This window comes from Amblyomma maculatum, chromosome 1, assembly GCF_055883805.1.
Source record: "Amblyomma maculatum isolate TAMU_Amacu chromosome 1, ASM5588380v1, whole genome shotgun sequence".
Classification (NCBI taxonomy): Eukaryota; Metazoa; Arthropoda; class Arachnida; order Ixodida; family Ixodidae; genus Amblyomma; species Amblyomma maculatum.
The window spans coordinates 100,001,509-100,020,524 of NC_139344.1; the positions used below are offsets into that span (position 1 = coordinate 100,001,509).

At 43.7% G+C, this 19,016-nt stretch overlaps 1 protein-coding gene across 1 annotated transcript; it reads left to right on the forward strand.

The window, feature by feature from the left end:
- The first annotated feature begins 4,625 nt into the window (after positions 1–4,625).
- LOC146203306 (uncharacterized) lies at positions 4,626–6,525 on the forward strand. Its single transcript, XM_084588661.1, has 2 exons — positions 4,626–4,637; positions 5,872–6,525. The coding sequence occupies exons 1-2, from the start codon at positions 4,626–4,628 to the stop codon at positions 6,523–6,525; spliced, it is 666 nt and encodes a 221-aa protein (XP_084444787.1).
- Positions 6,526–19,016: the final 12,491 nt, after the last annotated feature.

Below are 19,016 nucleotides of genomic sequence, written 5' to 3' on the forward strand. Positions count from 1 at the left end.
GGGTTTTCTTGGCAGCAAATACTGGAGTGGGTTGCCATTATCTTCTTAAGTGAATCACATTTTGTCCGAACTCTCTGCCGTGACCTGTCTATCTTGGGTAGCCCTACAGAGCAGAGCTCACGACTTCATCGAGTTTCGCAAGCCCCTTCGCCACGATAAGGCAGTGATCCATGAAGGGGGGAAACTTTCTAGAGAAATGTAAAATTGACTTCAGAGGGAAAAAACATTTTCAACTTTGTTTTCCAGCCCGCTGATCAAACCACACCTGTATCGACAAATGAACATGATCAAGAATTGTACAGTTGCTAATTCTTTCGCTAAGTCTTGCGGGCTGCGCCGCTCTAATGGTGGAAGTCCCGTTTTTCCGTATTTGTAAGCATGCAGTTAACGGACTGGGGTTTCGCTCAGGATTTTGTTTATAAGTGATTAGCAGTTCCCGGCGAAAGGTGCGACATCTCCACACCTTGTCTAACATTTGTTCCGAAACAACTGAAATTTTAAACAGTAGTAATCAATTAATATGACGAATTATTCCAGCCTTTCGGATAACCAAATATAATATCTGAAAATTTTACATATCCTATCAATCGTTTTCTCGTACCTTGAGATAAAACAAAAAATAGGCTTTTTCTTGTTGGATGGTTTGCTTGCAGAAACAAAGAAGAAAATCATCAGAACTGCATTTTCACAACCCGATTACCCCATCTCATGCTGCAGCGCTGTAAGCCAATGCAGTCAATGCAGCCAATTCATTTGTACCGGCGCTACTTCCATGTGGTCTAACGCTAAACAGATAATGAAGTCCTCGGCTGAAATCTTTGCAATAGTTGTGTACATTGTTTTTTTTGGCAAAAAATACAGACCTTAGACTGTGCTCTCTCGCCACGTGATGGGTAATCGTCATTGTGGAAGCGGAGTTGGGATGAGACCGAAGGCAGGAACACACCACAGGTTCCTTCCCTCCCGATACATGAATAAAGACAGCGTACCCACACCTATTATCAAACCGACTAAGATTTTAAAGCTTCGTACTATTTGTGCTTGAGGCACATCTGTTTCTCTTTCATATCAATAAAAGCGTTTTTTTTTACGCCTAGGCTGCTCTGCGGTTGTCAACACACGTGAATTCCTTGGGTTCAGTTTATTGTGTCCTGCTTCTTTTTTCTTTGCTTTTATTTAGACGATGTTGTCATGCGTACATACTGCAGTGACGATTCGAATAAAATTACAGTTTAAGTACGCGCCCTGCTGCCGTCTTTGTTGTTCATATTATGATCTCCTTCGCGCTCTTTCATGATTCAGAATGCTTTCACCTAGGCGCCATCAAAATAATTCCCCTCATGGGAAAACATCAGCGGTTTGACATTCTCCGTAGTTTCTCAGCCACTTCCTCTGTTTCAACCCGCCGTGAGGACAGAGAAACTTTATCGCCGCGAGAGTCGTATACATATGAGTGAACCAGTGACTGCATATATATATATATATATATATATATATATATATATATATATATATATATATATATATATATATATATGTTGTTGTTTCTGAGCCGCGAGAGAGATCCGTGAGAGCAAAGGTCTCTTTTATTTCACGCGGCAAGATGACACAAGCGGCGAACGTTAATTTTAGCTCCTGTGGTACGATAGCCATAAGCGGAAAGGATCATTTACTAGTTGGCCCTGATAAGCTCGAGTCAATGCGCAGCCACTGGCCACATTTTGTGCGGCAGTCACGTGAAGAGGCGAAAACGTCCAGGGCTTACGCATCTCGTTGGGAACGCTTGTGGCCACCTAGCGGCCAAGAAAAGAAATCTAAAACTTTTCACCCGCGAAAAGAATGCCCATCGGAGGTTAATAAGATGTTTAACTTAAATTTATTGGCAAGGGGGAAGAAAACTATTCCCGCAGCAAGGAAAGCCCACTGCTTCTCTGCAGTAAGGAGTATTCCAGTCTTATTTACCTTGATTGTACAAATTTCACCTGCATGGTCAAACCACACACGGGATTGGTATTCGATTAATATGTCACATAAGCAGAAATTAAACGACCACCTCTGAGAACATTTGGTGCTATCCTGACGACAAAGAGTGCATAGCGGTACATTCGAAGCTGAAAGATACCATTGCAGAAAATAACTTTGGCAGAGTGCTATTATGAATCTCTATTTTCTCATCGGCTTCCAAAAGAGCTCCCATAGTAAATGCTCCGCACGTTAAATAAGCGCCGAAGTTAAACACGCCTTCTACAATATCGTTTCGAACTCAGCAAGATGGTGACTGCAGCATTACAGTGTTCACAATATTTGTGAGCGAAGTGAGAACCACTTCTTCACAGCAGGGAATTCCGTGTGGTGGATACCTCGTTTTGCCTACACTTCGGAGCAGCAGCAGCCATTTGCTTTATTGTGTACTGCGAAATACCGTCACATTGTTGCCCGTACTTTGCTCGAGCAGATAGAAGCTTATTTCAGGAGGTCGGGCCTGAGAACCTAAATGGAGCCGTTGGAAGGAAATAGCAGGCATTACAGGGAGTAGTTTCGAAAATTCTTAGAATCAGGGTACATATAAGAGAAAGTCTGTTACATACACATTCTCAGCTACAGCAATCATCTGTTAGCGAGAAAATGGTCTAGATTATCCAGCTAATCAATCATTGTTTACCAACTGATTTTTTAATTATAGTCAACTGGTGGTTTGTGCCAATTGCTATAACTAAGGTCGTAGCCATCGATGAGACTGCCATGTCTGCTTTAAAACAAGAAAGAAAATGCATTTTTTTGAGGCGCTGCAGTCTAGACAGATCAGACGCTACCATCCGACCCAAACCGAAACAGAGGACATGAGGCACCAAAAAGCCCAGGGCAAATATAACTTCCATTGACAATGTGTTGCAGGGACTGCGGGTACCAAATTCAAGATGTCTACTTCATTGTGCTCCAGCACGAACCTTTGCTTCGTTGCCCTAATAATTAAAGGCCCCGTAGCTGGCTATTCGAGAGGCTAATAAGTCGAGAGAAAAAAAAGTACGCGTATGGCATGGTAATCGGGCAAATGGCTTGAGTTTTGCGCCGCACGTTCCCAAAGGACCTAATTTTAGAACTGGGTTTCCTGTCTGCCTCCAGCTCTCAGTTTTGGGTTTGTGTGGAAATAAGCGCATGATTTTGTAACGCTGACCACACTATGTCGCTAAAAAAAAAAGTTAATGCGTTATTTTGAGCAATTTATAAAAATAATTTGCATATTTTAATCAACTTGCGATTACCATGAATGAGAGTGTGTTCCTGAAATTGTTCTCTATTTCAAAGATTTCATTCGGAGAATTTCTGAAAGCGTTTGCTTAACCACCCGGTATATATTTCATGCATCTTTCTTATACTTGCCTAGGTTATGTGGAAGATGCATGACATGCTGGCAAGCCTCCGTTTGACGATGATTTTTGATAAATTTGTGGTACAAACTTCTAACCTCTGCACCGTGTCCTAACAAACGCGTAATTTAAAGGCGCTGCTAGAACAGAGCAGCGGGGTTCGCAAAAGAGTCAGCCAGCTCGGGACACTAGCGCGAGAAATGATCATAGGAAAGAAAACTCATCAAAATTGACTTATAATAGTTTGCACTCTCCTCGCCAGTCATATCGCGTTGTAGGCGCTCAGCCGGTGAGCATGGCGATAGAACGGATTAAAAAGCGAAGGCGAACTTAAACCAAATTTCGAAGGTTTGTGGTTAATCACCATGCCTGTATGCTGCGGTGCGGTAATTATTAAAAATGCAGTAATTATTAAAACAGTATTAAAAATGCTGCTATTCTTTTGTGGTTTTCTTTTTTTTCCGCGCTAGAATTGCGCCTACCATACCCCAAGAGCTGTTCCTTAAGGGTAAAAAGTACTTATTGCACTAGGGCACACAATTTTCATCACAGCTGAAAAAAGGATTGAATAGGCTCATTAAATGTAAAATGTAAAACGTGTGCTCGAAGGCAGAGGATCTTGATAAATATGAACTATACAGGAATGCGAAGCGCCATCAGAAATCACCGATATGTTTATTGTTCCTCGTCATAATCGTACTCCCACCGGGCGCCACAACCCAGCCTCCTCCTGCCATTACCATGCGACGTGAACCGAGCAGCTGCCGCCAAGATAATGAGGATTGCACATCGCATTCTACCGCGCTAACGTTCCCATTTTTTGCCTATGCTCAGTGCTCGCATGTCAATCCAGGCTTCACCTCACCTGATTTCTTTTCACTTTCCAGCCAGTGCCAGCATCCTCTTTGGAAACAAGCAGAAAGCGAAGCTAACGACTGAACCGTTTTTGCATAGCCCAAGCCCCGTGCGGAGTAGCTCAGCTCCGCAGACAGGTCCTGCGAGGAGGCCCTGCGCTCGCCGAGGCCGTCTTGTTCCGCTTCCTCTGATGATGCTGCTCTCCGGCTGTTGCGTGCCGCTTTGTGTCTTGCTACCTGCGCTCTATTTCAAAGAGAGAGGCGCGATGTCCTGCGCCCCTCCTCGCACTATCTGTCCTTGCCCTCCAGAAGAGGCGCTTTCCGGTAGCATAAAAGGGCCCGGTGGCTCGGTCGCTGGGCATAACGCGGCTTGCTCTCTAAGCAAGGAAGAACCAGGAGCAGCATGAAGTCCACGGTGAGTTCGGGACTGAGCGCCGAACGGGAAACCAGAGCGGCTGCTGCTCGAGTGGCCGCACCTAGTCGCGTTCGTTGGTCCAACTGCGCGAGGACGTGAATTTGTAGTCAGGCGCAAGTCATGCGCAGGAGGCTCGGCCCTTTTTAAGAGCCGGAACGCCAAGCAGGCCGGAAGAGAACACGCAAAAGGGGAGTCTGCTTCCATGTTAGCGGCTCAAGCCAATCTTGAGTGCCGAGAGCCTACAGTTATCTACATTCGGAAAGCAGTAGCTATAGCGCATGTCTGTGCCGTGTCATAAACAGCTATGAACGCAGCCTGTTTTGAACTTGGAGGAGAGCATATCTTTGACGGGAGAATAGCAAAAGGTGAACAGCGTTATTCATCCACTTAAATCGGACCCACAATTTTTGAATTTTCGAACTGATGTTCTGCGACTTTGTGTACAGCGATGCATTTCGTGCCGAAGTACGAAGTGCGTTAACAGGCGACAGTGAAGGGAGTAATTGGTATTGAGTATGTCTGCTCTTCGGCTGCATCAGGAAAGTTACCGAACAGCACTCAATAGAACAATATTACCTTTCATAAATCCCGTGTTTTGGTGAAGATCGCGCAATCCCAATGAAGAGGTCTCTGCGGTATAAATATAATGTGTTGCCTGAAGAGCAAGGCAATGTATAATAAACAGCACATATATGACCATATGTGCTGCTTATTTTCGCAGCGCCTAGTTAATTTGCAATAATTTTTGTGTCTTGGCCAAGGACAAGCCTGCAGTCCAACCCCTCCATAATGTTCGGCTCAAAGTTTTATGGTATTCTCGCCATTTATTTTGCACTTAATTAGCGGAGACGCACAAATGGAATAAGAGGGAACCGACCAGAATCTGTTACTTTAAGGAAAATATTGTGCTACCTTAAGAAAGTTCGGTATGGAAAAATGTGCAGGCCGTTGATGGTGTCAAGGGTTGTTTCTAGCGGGCACTCAAAGTTCATTGCCTTCAGCTTCAACAGCAGTCATCGCGCTTGGAACATAACAGTTTGCTTCATTTACTGTCACCGGTACGTGTACTTGCGCATATAACGAAAAACCAGTTGCCCAAGTGCGAGCTCACGTCATAACCATAATATTTGTATAAAGCGAGGTTCTTGGAAACACCGCTACAGCTGTCGCAAAATCATTTGTAGAAAAGGTGGCGCGCTGCAGCACTGCAATACAGTAAACTTCACAGGCGCAGGCACTGTTTTGCGGTCTCCTGCTAGTCAACGCTGTCAAGGCTGGCTTCCTTGGAGGAGGTGGCGGTGGACTCGGAGGAGGTGGATACGGTGGCGGTGGATATGGAGGCGGTGGTCTTGGTGGCTTGGGTGGTGGCTTCGGCGGCCATGGCGGAGGCGGCTACGGAGGTGGCGGAGGAGGCTACGGCGGCGGAGGCCACGGAGGTGGAGGCCTCGGTGGTGGAGGCTACGGAGGAGGGGGTATCTCGTACTCTTACCTGGTTCGCACGGTTAGCAAGTCGTCTGGTGGAGGCCTCGGTGGTGGAGGCTACGGAGGATACGGCGGTGGCTTAGGAGGTGGAGGCGGCGGCTACGGAGGTGGAGGACATGGTGGATACGGCGGTGGACAAATCGGCGGCGGCGGATATGGCGGCGGCGGCTACGGCGGCGGCTTGGGAGGTTTCGGAGGGGGAGGATACGGTGGTGGAGCCACTGGTGGGGCCGCCAAGGTGATCATCATCAAGAGTGGAAGCGGAGGAGGACTCGGAGGAGGTCTTGGAGGTGGCCTCGGTGGCTACGGAGGACTTGGAGGAGCCAGCTACGGTGGCGGTGGATATGGAGGTGGTGGTTACGGTGGTGGCGGATATGGCGGCGGCCACCACGGTGGCTGGAATTAAGCGGTAAGCGTGAAGAATCGGTTCATTGAAAAACTTCGCGGCTTATGAGCGAAACTAGAAACTTTATCATATACTTCTCACCCACTTTTAAAAACTAATGCCTAATTGCAGACTTAGGATACAATGAATGCAATAACTATCACCTGCAAGCCTACTCGCTGCGTCCTAAAGAGAAGCCTTTACTCAAAATACTGGCACTACTCATTCGTAATACCATTCGCTCGGTTAGAAATGCCCTGTTTACTTTAGTTTTCACGAACTGTCCCACCAGGAACAAGTGGCTTTGAAAGATGCAGTGCTTGATATAAGGCTCAATAAATCTGAAAATAGGAATTTTGGGGAGCTACTGAACATAATAAAATGCAATATGTTTTCACCTATTTAACAACTGTTATATTATAATTTTCCTTTATTGAGTAAATCGGTCCGCACTGATTTTCATGCCTCCAACTTTTACAACCTTTGTCCTCCAAACCCGCTCATGTGATTGTACTCTTCTCCCATTTCACAGCTTTCAACGAGACGCTATAACGGAACAGCCATCTAGGATTCGCGTTTTCCAAACAACTGTGGTAAGACCGGTCACTACGAAGGCGGAGTGAGACACACTTTGCGGTAACCACCAGCTTGAAGCGTCCATCACCTTGTTGTTTTTGTTTTTACTCTTTGTTGTTGATGCGCCCAATCCCAGTCATCGTTAACGGGTTCTACCACTTATATTAACTGTACAGCTGCTTCAGCATATTAAATTTAACAGAACACACAGCGGAGTTTTCACCCGACTAAAGGATGAAAGCCTTACCTGTTGAATTGCATATAGCCACATGTTGAGATGTGTATGATTGTGATGTTGAATAAAAGAAATGGTAAAATATTGGTGGCTACGAGACTTTTGCGTATGTTGTTGCGTTAGTGTGTATCTGTAAGTATTTTTAAATTTGGCTTCGTGTCAGTCCAACTCGCCTGGGTACCACCAAGCCTTGAATTTAGCGCGTGCTAGATTTCCTGAAGCGCTGCATTGTTCATGTCCCGAAAACATCAGATCCCTGCACGCCAGTACTTGCCAAGAAATTAGGGAGAGAACAGTCTCACCCAATAAAAAAGAAAATGTATAATGTGGATGAATTGGAAAGCAGCTGAAATTAAAGACGATTAGACGAAGTTCATGGGCGTTAACAGAATCCCTCAAGACGGTGTATGTAGAGTGCTTCACCTCTGCATAGACTGTTTTGAGGGATACAGCTAAGACTTGCAAACTAAAGCAGGCTGACGTGCTAATAAAGAATAATAAATTATTTTACCTATTAGAGCTAGGCCTCTTATTCATAAAGAGGTTTTTAGTCTACAGTAAATAAAATCTATATAAGATTTTGGATTCCCGAAAATATTAGCTGCGCATCTGTAACGTAGACCGTTGGCCGTTAGTAGACAGGAATGACACTCGGCACCCGAAGGTGCCACAACAAAAGGTCAAACAACACATCATCCAATCATCATCCGAAGCCCCCGGAGAGTCCTAGCGCCTTCTGTTGTTTTTTATTCGAGGCAAAGGAAGGCGAAGATCGTACCCGGAACAGGGCCGCGATGCGCCATGAAGGCGGTCTCGGACACTGGGGTTCCCTCTGGTTCGCGGTCGAGAAGTGACTAAGCTGAGCTTCCTGCAGGGGGCACCACCACATATTGGACGTAGGGCTGAGGTTTCCAGGAAGTCATCACTAAAGGTATTGGACATGACCATTAATGGAAAGTTTATTAAATATGAACGACCTGCCATTTCTCTAACGGTATCACTCGAGCATCGAGAAAACGGCCACATAGTGCCGAACGGCTGTGGCAATGCGAAGCGACGGAACATGATTCAAACGGCAAGCACTTTACGCCCATATGAGTGTTCCGCTTCACTTGATCATAGGCCGCTGTGCAATAGTTATCTACGAGGCGCGTACGGAATGTGAAGATACGAAGGCCGGCACTCGTACAGATAATTCTTATTTAACGGTAGGTTATCCGAAATGGGTCATAATATATCTTGCAATTCTTAAAATGGTTCCTGCCATTATGCAAACTATTGTACTGTCTGGAAACCAACATTTCCATATTGCGCTCATAAAAGTATCCCGCCTGCAGAAGAAACTATGTTATAGTTTTTTGTGTAAATCCACTGTTATTCGCCAACCGTTTTCCCGCACTATGTTTCCGAGATAAACAAAAATATGAATCATTGTGGTCTAGGTCCGTGCTGTCAGGGGATTCTTTTAAAAACCTTCTCTTGATTTTCTCCAGACTCAAGGTGATCGTTTGCCTGGTGTGGGCCAAGCTTCGCCCGAAACCAAGCTTACGCCGCCTGTCAGATGTCATATCTTTGCATTTCCATATCTTTGCATTACCACACTCTGTGCGCTTTGAGAATTACTTCAAGCCACTTCCTTAGCGACACATGCGTGTTCCACTAAATTTCAGCTTCAGTTCAATCAGCAAGACTTTATATCGAACATGCCCCCTCGTACTGCTTTTTTTTTTTGTTATGAAATTGAGTTCTAGCTCATTATACTTCACGCAGCCCTTTCACCACACTAAGTTGATTTGCAACGCCACCATAAACAACTCAAACCTATATGTGAACCTCCGCTAGTAGCTAGCATCTAGCGCGCGGGCAGCATAGCACGGATCGCAGCTCGCATTTGGCAGTACTCCGGGTCTGCGGAGATATGTTTGAGCCAGGCACAGGCGGAGTTTCAACGTTCATGGCAGTGGGGCCATACATCCAGTAGCTTCGCGACGTTTCGGCTTGCGGGCACTGTATTCTTCCTTTTCGGAGTAGCCTTATAGCAAGGACTAAGCATTTAAAGGCCCTATGTAACCCTCCGAAAATGTAGAAAATTGGTTACGAGTATGGTCAAAACACAAGATTATTGATGTCCGTGCTTCTTACCTCTTTAGTGATAAACACAGGCAAAGTATGTGTGACGAGGGACAGAAGTAGTGCTATACTAAGTTATAAAACACCTAGTAATAGCTGACAGAATATGACAACTGAAGAATATAACGTTCAGACCTTCCCATTTTTTTTTTTATTAAAGGGTAGAAATTTGCTAATTATGAGTAAATAACATTTAACACAGCGATGCAATATCTCTAGATCCAATGAATGGAAGTGATTAAGGAAATACATGCCTTGTTGAGCAGAAAGGAGAGCAGTGATTTTGAAAGAATAGAAATAAAATTCACTCGTACTTTCACCCAGTTGTCATCCTAGATGACAGTCTACTCGCAATATGACAGTCTACTCGCAAAAAAATTGCTGGAAATAGCACGTACAATGTGATGCTGAGCTGCACTGCCGCTTCTCACTATGGACTATTGAAAGAGCATGGTTCTTTTACAGGAGCTAAACGCCGCCACCTAAAATCGCGGAGAACATAATTTGCCAAATTAGGCGCAAAAGTGCTAAAGGAGTCTTATTCTTATCTATGCTACTTTGGGCCGTGCCATTGTGTAACTAAATGCTTGTGAAAATGCAGATGCTAGAAACCAATTCTAGCATGCCTATGCAACACAGCGATTAAATAAGCTACTGAACGGGCGGCAGATGGTAGAAGAAACTGACCTGAAACATACGCCTTTTAAGCCTCGAGTTTATCTTCGAAACGTACGAGACATTTGGGCAGAAACAAACATTTACCTGCCTTTTTTGTTGAAAGAGGAATTGTGGGTTGTCTCCCATGTGCAGACCAGGAAATGGTGCGATATTTCTGCAAGTATTTATTTGGTTATTTTTTAATATCTTTTTGTTCCGCATCGTCCGTTAAACAGCTTTACCTGCATTACAATAACAAAGTTCAGAAAAACAAAAACAAATAAATTAGATTCGCAGTCCGATAAATACCAGTGTAAGTTAAATACTTCTGCGGATGTAAAGGAAAACAGCCATTTTCTATGTCAAAGAAAGCCTAATATCATCATGTCTGCCACTGAAAAAAATTCCCTGAGCTACCGCAATATAACACAACAGGTGTTTTGTTTAACCCAATATGTTCAAGTGGAGCATCAAGTCATTCAGCCCACCCACTCAGTGCGCGGTCATAGCAACCAAGCCGTCTTAGGCGGAAAAGCCAATGAGAGGCTTCTTTCAAGCATTGCAAACTATAGAACAGAGCTCGTTACTTCTTCCCTTCACGTGGAGCCTATCAGCTCATGTCGACGGCGAAAAGTATACTCGTTTGTCACGCTGGCGAATCAGCCACACGCGTCAGGCAACAGCCGTCTGAAACTCGTAGATTTACACTCCAGTGCATAAAGTAGTGAGAGGAACTGGTATACTGAAATGTCGCCACGCTTTCAGCAGACAAACATTATCTCTGCTTCAAAGCCGGCTTCGTTGGCGCAAGGCGTATCTTGTTCACGTCCCGAGCCAACGTCACGACATCGAATCCGGCCACAGTGGTGACCACATTTCCGTAGCGGCGTAAATTAAAAGACGCCCGTTTGTTCTTCCATGTGAGCGCCCGATAAAGGGCCCCAGGTGGGAACTGAATCTGGAGCTCTCCATAAGCAGCCCTTCGTCAACCATGTCGCGTTTGGATGCTGCACCCCATCATGCAACATTAGCAGGGGCGTACAAATAGTGTTTTTTCCTAAATTAATCGAACATGAAAAGTGTACTTTCGCTACCGGATCAAATACGGACTCTTAAGCTTTTTAGAAATGGAAATGCAATAAAATACAAATAGAAAAGATATTTCGATTATTTGCTACTTGAGCTACTTGCTACTTTGCTACTTGAGACAATTCCAAAATGATTAGGCCATAACGAAATCGTATAAATGTTTTTAGGTTTTCGTCCTTTCTGCGAGCTATTGCAGGATGGAATTTCTCCTGGATGAGACAGTGTGCACATCCATATTTTAATCTGCCATAGAAAACTTCATATGAATCTTTTACACGACAGTTCCGGTCTAATGTTATATGCATGTGCAATCTAATTTCTATTTAGATATTTCACGCTTGGTACTAAATGCGTTGTCGATCAGCTTTATTATGATACTAGTTTATTATGATGTAGTCGTATTTGAAAAAGATGAAACTACGCATAGACAGACGATGAAGAAGGTTTTGGGGTTCTTCGGCTGTCAGCTGTCGCGGCCACTTGAAGCTCGAGGTGCCTTTGTCGGAGCCGTTCTTGAGCTTCGTAACCGAATCGCCTTACGCCGCCGGTTGCCTACTCCAGTCCTCCGGATCTACCCATAAACCCCTCTTCAGTACAACTAATTTGCCGCTGCCGTTCGTGCACATTTCTTTTTAAAGTTTTGTGTTTGTAATAACCTCCCTACGATAATGTCCAACGTGAGCTGCAGGTACTTGTACTAAACAGATAACTAGGAAATTTGCCTTTCGCTATTGTTGACAGCCGAGAATAAACCGGAGCCATATCACATTCCAGCAGAAGGGTGAGCTGGATCTGAGATATGACCTCTGATGTCGGGCCGTCAAGGCACAGTTTGCTGATGGGAAATCTCATCGAAAACTGTCATGTAAAATTCATCATCATCGTCATCATCATCATCACCACCACCACCATCAGCCGGACTATACCCACTGAAGAATAAGGCCTCTCCCATACTCTTCCAATTAGCCCGGTCCGGTGCTACCTGCATCCACTCGAGCCGTGCGAACTTCTTTACCTCATCCGCCCGCTTAACTTTCTGCTGCCCGCTGTTACGCTTTCCTTCTCGTGGAATCCAATGATTTCTCAACTTAAGTGCAACCATCTCCGTTTACCTCCACGTTCCAGCCCAATAGGTAAGTACAGGTAAGATGCAACTGTTGCATACATTCCTTTTGAGCGATATAAAATTAGCGGGAACTTTATGCAGCGAACCCCGTGTCACCTCTTCATACGCACCGATGCTGCTTATTGGCATTAGTGAGTAAAGCTACCTCATTCGTAAAGGTACACCGCCATTCTAGTGAGAGCAGTACCGATGTAAATATAATATTCGTCATTATGTTATAGCCTGCCGCATTTAGCAAAATCCTCCCTGGCTCTTTGGAGTGTTTTTAACAAACTGTGTTTTTTGATTTAAACAGTTTGACTTGCTAGTACAAGCTTCCTTCACATATACGAATCGATGCTGAGCTCAGTTTGATTTCAATTAAGCTTCAGAAAACACTGCACGGACATTAATTTGCGCATAGTATTAATTTGTAGACAACGATCATGGCACTCACTGACTAGACAAATTCTGAAGGGGAGGGGTGCGAGGAGATTGGCCTCCTATTTGGCCAAGCGAGAAATTTAAAAAAAAAATTATGCAGAACCCGCATCTTTTCGGCGAAAAAGTAAATGCACAGTTCAAATGGGTGCTACATATATCCGCCCCTGTGCGTGTTTGTTGTTTTGGAAATTGTTACCAACTTTACGGCTGGAGATGCAAACAAGCAATATTTTTTCAGCCAATCCATAAACGGAAGATTTTGTCTGTGACTTTACTGACACACCTGCGGTTCGCCTTCGAAAATTATATCTATACTTGGACATTTTTTTCACTCCAGATGAGGCTGTTTTAATAATTAGGCGCTATTGTTCCTGTCCGTCATCACAGTTGTGTCTTTGCAAGTGCAGTGGGTAGCCGTGCTGCCGCTATACCAATTCTGAAGAACTTTTTTCTTGCATTTTCGCTTGTTTTTGTAATACTTGTTATGTACTCGTCTGTTCATCTCAGATAAGCTGCTTGTATTTGGGCTCGTTCGTTGACGCAGTGTAAGTTAAAACAAAGAAAAAAAAAAGGAAATTTAACCTCGCCATATCTGCCGTGGTCAGGCAAAACCGCTGTACGGGAGCTGGAAAAAGTATCAGCCACAATGTGGATTACATTTACTTCCTAATAAAACATGATCGGTTGTTTATATACGAAGTACTACCGTTATCACGTTACTTGAGAAGTGGGAACCCCTATGTGGACCCAAGAAATCTGCCCCATGCTGATGCTTTGTCATGCCTGGAGGTGTACAAGAAAACCCCAGCACGGAAAAAGCAAAGGCAGCTCCACCATCGTCGTTCGGGCTGCGTTATGATCTTCAGTGATGGGCAGAGACAATGTTTGTGCAGATACTTTCGCTGACATAGTCAAAGATAATTTACTTTTTTCTCTTAACAGAAAGAGTAGATAGGAGACATGAACAATTCCTATTACCATGATCTTGTCAATTTTCCTCTTTTCGTTTATCAACCAATGAAAATGCGCTGAGAGCTCTGCGCTGATACTCTTCGAATTTGTTAACATTTGTTTGTGGCATGTCCATTTCGCCTAATAAAATCACTCATTTCACAGCTCAATCAATACCGCATGGTCACAAAATCTGCTATCGGCTTCATATAAAAGTCGAACAAGAAAAAAAAAATAGAATTTGTGTGGAAACGTGTGTGGAAACGAGCATAAACGTAATATTTTTTTTTTTAATTTCAAAAGCCTTGTAGCAGTTTTTTTTTCTCGCATTCATGTTGCACCTGACACGGCCGCTTTACGTATTTTCTCAGCATTGTCCATTTCCTGGTCCGCCTAAATACATGTGTTTCTCATCGGCGTTTTCGTAAACGTGAGATTTCCTGATTGTGGCGTAGTATGACAAGACCGTGTTACCTCTCACAGAAATTGCTTCTATGGCCAATGTAAACAGATTTAGCAGCAGTCCGGCAAGCTGCAGTGACAAAGTTGCAAAAGGAATGGCTTTCAGTTATCCGGATTCCTTTAGGTGCAAATAGAAAACTACATACATGGTCGTGTCCCCTCACACTCATCAGGTATCGAGGTCAGCTAGGTATTGGCCCCGCAAGTTCGTGGTACGCAGAGAAAGTAGACCACCCTAACGAACGAGCCATCAGAGGGATTCAGTTAACAATAGAACGCTCTCTTAGTTGTCGGTGGCTTATCTTACAACACATCACACTGTGTTTTTTTTTTCGATTGTATTTAACAGTTTGACAGTATTGGACTATTGCCTTCAGATGTTCAAGGCAGGTGCGGTCAATCGCATTGAACTTCCTGCGCTGAGAGAACGCTAACAGGAAATTTAATTTTTCTTCTTTTCACAGCCTCCGCAGCATGTCGGGAGAAAGGCATGTATAGTACAATATTTTCTAAGTCAATTATATGCAGCAGCTCCGACGTGTTCAACAGGAGCATTGCCGCATATGTAAAAATGATGCTGAGGTGATATTACTCATTTGGCTTATATTATGATTAAGTTTGATAGTCTCAAGGCCGGGTTCAGTGAGCTATTGTAGCGTAATTGTGCAGGAAGTCCTGGAAGTATATGTGTGTTTGCTATTCCAACCATAAATAGGATCTTACTTTCGTCTTGCGTGTTTATTTTTCTCATTTTACAGCTCTCGTTGCAAGGTTGAAACTGGAATGTCATTTGCTATTATTCTACTCTGAATCGTTTGAGCCTATAGCTATTACCAAAAAAGACAGGTGCAGCATCTTTTTCATTTTGTATGAACGCTGACCATTACAACTACCACTACTACGGCGCCACGGCTACACGGCTCGGCGGTATTTGATCTTCAGGCAGATTTCGACTAGACCTAATATAAGATAGACGCGCAGTGCAGGCGCAATTCCCGTCTTCGAAGTCGCCTCAACAAGTGCCTAACGAAGGTGTTCCTAGCGCATGGTGAAATCACGCGCGTGGCATTTTCGAGTATATAACAAAAATACTATGCGCCGGGCGGTTTCAAAAAAAAAAAAAGAGAAACACGCACGTCTTTTTCAAGATTTCCCGGTCAAAAAGACTTCTTGCGATTACTCAAAGCAGCTCAAAGCTCTCAAACGCACACCGCAAAACGACGGGTAGGGACAGGCTCAAAAACGCCTCGCAGAACGAAAACGACTGCACCGCTCAGCTGCCTCGCCCCTCCCCTGTTTCAGCACTCCGCCGCGGGCAGCGCTGTTCCACCGAGGCGACGGTGGCGCCATACAACGGGCGCCCGGTTCCTATAGCCGGTTCAAATGGGAATGGCCTCCTTGCCCCTCTTCTCCTACCTATCCCCCCCCCCCCCCCCCTTTTGAATCCTCCCCTGGCACTGATGTACTGCAACAGTGGAGCATGTCAGCAGTATCATGAACATGCATTTGGTTGTCCTAAACAAAGACTCCATTTTCTTCCCGATGTTTAATCTCGTGATCACACTCAAGCTTCCGGCTCATGCTTCATCCTATGCGTGCCAGTGATTAAATCTGTTCATCGACACCTAAAACGTTTCCAGCGTTGAGAAAACTTTCTTAGATATTTCTACAGTCTACAAGGTGTCTATATACACTACTCTGTACCCATATATTGACTTGGTTTCAAACGGATTAAAACTGGTTCATCAGTAAAGTATCTACAAATCATTCTCCCTTGTAACTTGCCTTGGAATATACACTTTCATGACGTTGCCAAAAATCTTAGATGCATAGTCATGTTATGCAAATTAAGTGTTTAATAACCTAGCTAGCTCTTTCACGCCAGGGTTATTGTTTATAATGCTCTATTCCTATCCAACATTCCCTACTGCCACTAGGTGTGGGTCATAGCAACATGGTCAAATACTAAGATGTTTTAGAAAATACTAAAGAAAGCTTTTCGTATCATTACGAATGTTCCGTTTGAGGCTCATACTTAACCTCTCTTCGCATCATTGGACATCTAACAGTTAGTGCACCTTATATTTATTGTGTTCTGTAAAAGTTATGAAAGAAGCTGGAAAAATCATTACACTTTGTATGAAGACCAGTGAACTTAGTCTAAAAGTGTTTCTTACTCAAAACGTAAAATCGCAAATTGCGACCTTTGTGAACTTTTTATATGAAGCAATGAATACTAGTTGTGGGGGAAATAGGGACCGCGATACAAACAGGACGAAGACGAGAGTGGGCAGGACGAGCGGTATTGTGTTTGTGTCGTGGTCCCAATTTCCCCCACAACTATGTGGAACCAACTGGCCCAAAACTTCTCACCAAGATAATTTGTTGGACGAGTTGGTAAACATCCATTGCTAATTTAAACAGCGTGAACAGGAAGACAAAGGACAAAATAAAAGGAAGCCACAGTACAAGCGCTGACTCACAACTCAGCCTAAGCCTTTACTCCAAGGCCCAGAAAACAACCAACATGAAGAAAATGAAGCAATCACGTGAAACAACCCCTAATAAATACTACTTTATTTACTCTGTCTCTTATTCAAGAATTTGTTCTGCCTTTTTTGCATTTCTGTTCTTTTGTGTTTTTGCCGTCATCACTTATGCAAGATATTTTATTTTTTGATAATGTGTAACTGTGTACGATAATTCGTTTGGCTTTGTTCTGGTTTTCTTGTTTCCACCCATGCTCTGTTGCCGCCGCTTTTCCTATATCTAAAGGTGTATCCCTCTCCCAAACCATGTCCCAGGCTTTTTTGATGCCACTCTATCATCCGTAATGATGTTAAATAAAGGTATTTGCTCATGTATAATACTTTTCTTACGAAGCGCTACCACGATTATCCCGCGAACATCATCCATCTTCGCTCTACCATGTGCTTATGAACTTATCGTTCATTAAAAACAATGCACTTTGTACTCCGCGTAACTCCCCTCTCCGCCTTTTTGTAGAAGCCACTGAGTGAAAACAACCGGATGTGAATAAGGCAGCGCTCCACGCTGACATCTAATCTGTAGCCAGATTGAAGAATTCTGTTTGCCAGATGGTATGCAACCAGGAAAAATTGGCGCAATGCCATACATATTTATCAAACTCAATTAATTGCACTTATAGCTTTGTTGTTTACTGACATTTAAGGTGGTCAACGGTTCCTTTATAAACAGCATTTCTTTGAATTATCGATCCATCATTAACTGATTGCAGAAAACTTCATTATGCATTTCGTGTTCGGACGGATGTTCTAACTCGTACCTTTGTGCAAACTTCTGAGAATAGCCTCTGGCTACTCTTGGTCTAAAGACGCTATTTCATGTGCCGCAGTCTCCTCAACGAGCTTGTAACACCTTGCATGTCATATATACCTAACTTATACTTTTGCCTGTTTTTCTCTATTAATTTTGTATTTTGTACAAGCTAGTACGCTTATCCGCCTAGCCTGCATTAGCCTGTCAAGTTTGATAGCTGTACTGCACTAAATAGATATCGAACAAATGTCGAGCAAAGAGGCCTTGTGAAGGTTATCTTTGTAGTTTTGTTTATTCAACCTATATAAAAGTGACACATCTCTGTACATTCGGCACCAGAAAATTCAGCAGCTTATGACATCTCATTTTAGTCGCGTAATAACTACCTAATCGCCAAATGCTAAATTTTCTATGCATAAAAAGGTGGCCATTAAATGGATGAGGTATAGAACGCCGCGGTGATGACTGCAGGCTTCGGACCCATACAATAACTAGCAATAACAAAAGAAACAACAACGTGGCAACCAAGCAATCTTCGAAGTGGGTTTTGGGCCCGGTCTGCTCCAGTAACGTCGAAGTGACCACTGTTACAGCCGTCGGAAGGGAAATGCTATGACTTTAGTGGCTGCTGCATGGTGACTTCAAGCTCAGGGCTGTGAATGGCAAGGAGAAATAAAAAAGGACAGGACAGTTTTCCTGGAGAGCACGAAGCACCAAAACTATAGAAGTAAAATTCTTCGTGGTGATTTCTGGCTGAAAGCTGCGAAATGCGAGGAAGGAAACATAAACGGGGGGTGAGCTTGAAAGAGGGCAATTAGTACCAATGGGAAGGAAACAAAAAAAGAATTCATCACGGGTAACTTTCGACCTCGCTGTATTTCGCCTGTGACGTTCAGTTTGAACGAAGTTATGAGCAAAACAGTGCAAACCCCTCACCATCAATGCGTAACAGCGTTAGGTAAATGTTTATTTAGAAAGGCTCTCGAAACAAAATTCTTTTAGCGAAAAATGTTTTGTGCACATAAACTTATAATCGTTTTTTAGAGCCAGACATAGCTAGCAGGGAGTGCAAGTTAGCTTAGCTGTCTTAGTGCCGCTACTAATTGACGTCGGAAAGTAGGGAATCGCTTACTCATACACGTAAAGCCTTTAAAAGATATGAACCGTTCGCAGGCGAGAGAGCAGCCATTTACAATCTCCTCAGTAACATACAACGATGTGCATTACTTCTGTCAAAGAAAAAAGCGAAAAGTTTATTACGGTAAGTATACCAGAAAGGAGTGCTTCCAATCAGCGCACTTTCATGTCTTCAGGTTTTGGGGATACTTGGAAAATAATTTCGTGCAAAAGGTGCTTAATAACAAGCTTCAAACGCTATTAATGATGACTAATTGGTAAAGCTTATAAATAAGCAGTCTGGAGAAGGTTTCTCTGTTCTTCGACCGCAACTTCTCTGGGACGAATCGTTTTCTTTATTTGTGGTAGCGGCAAGGATTAGAGGCATCTTCGGTGGAAGCAATGGGATAACTATAGACTACGGTTACATTTATACTGTGTGCAGAT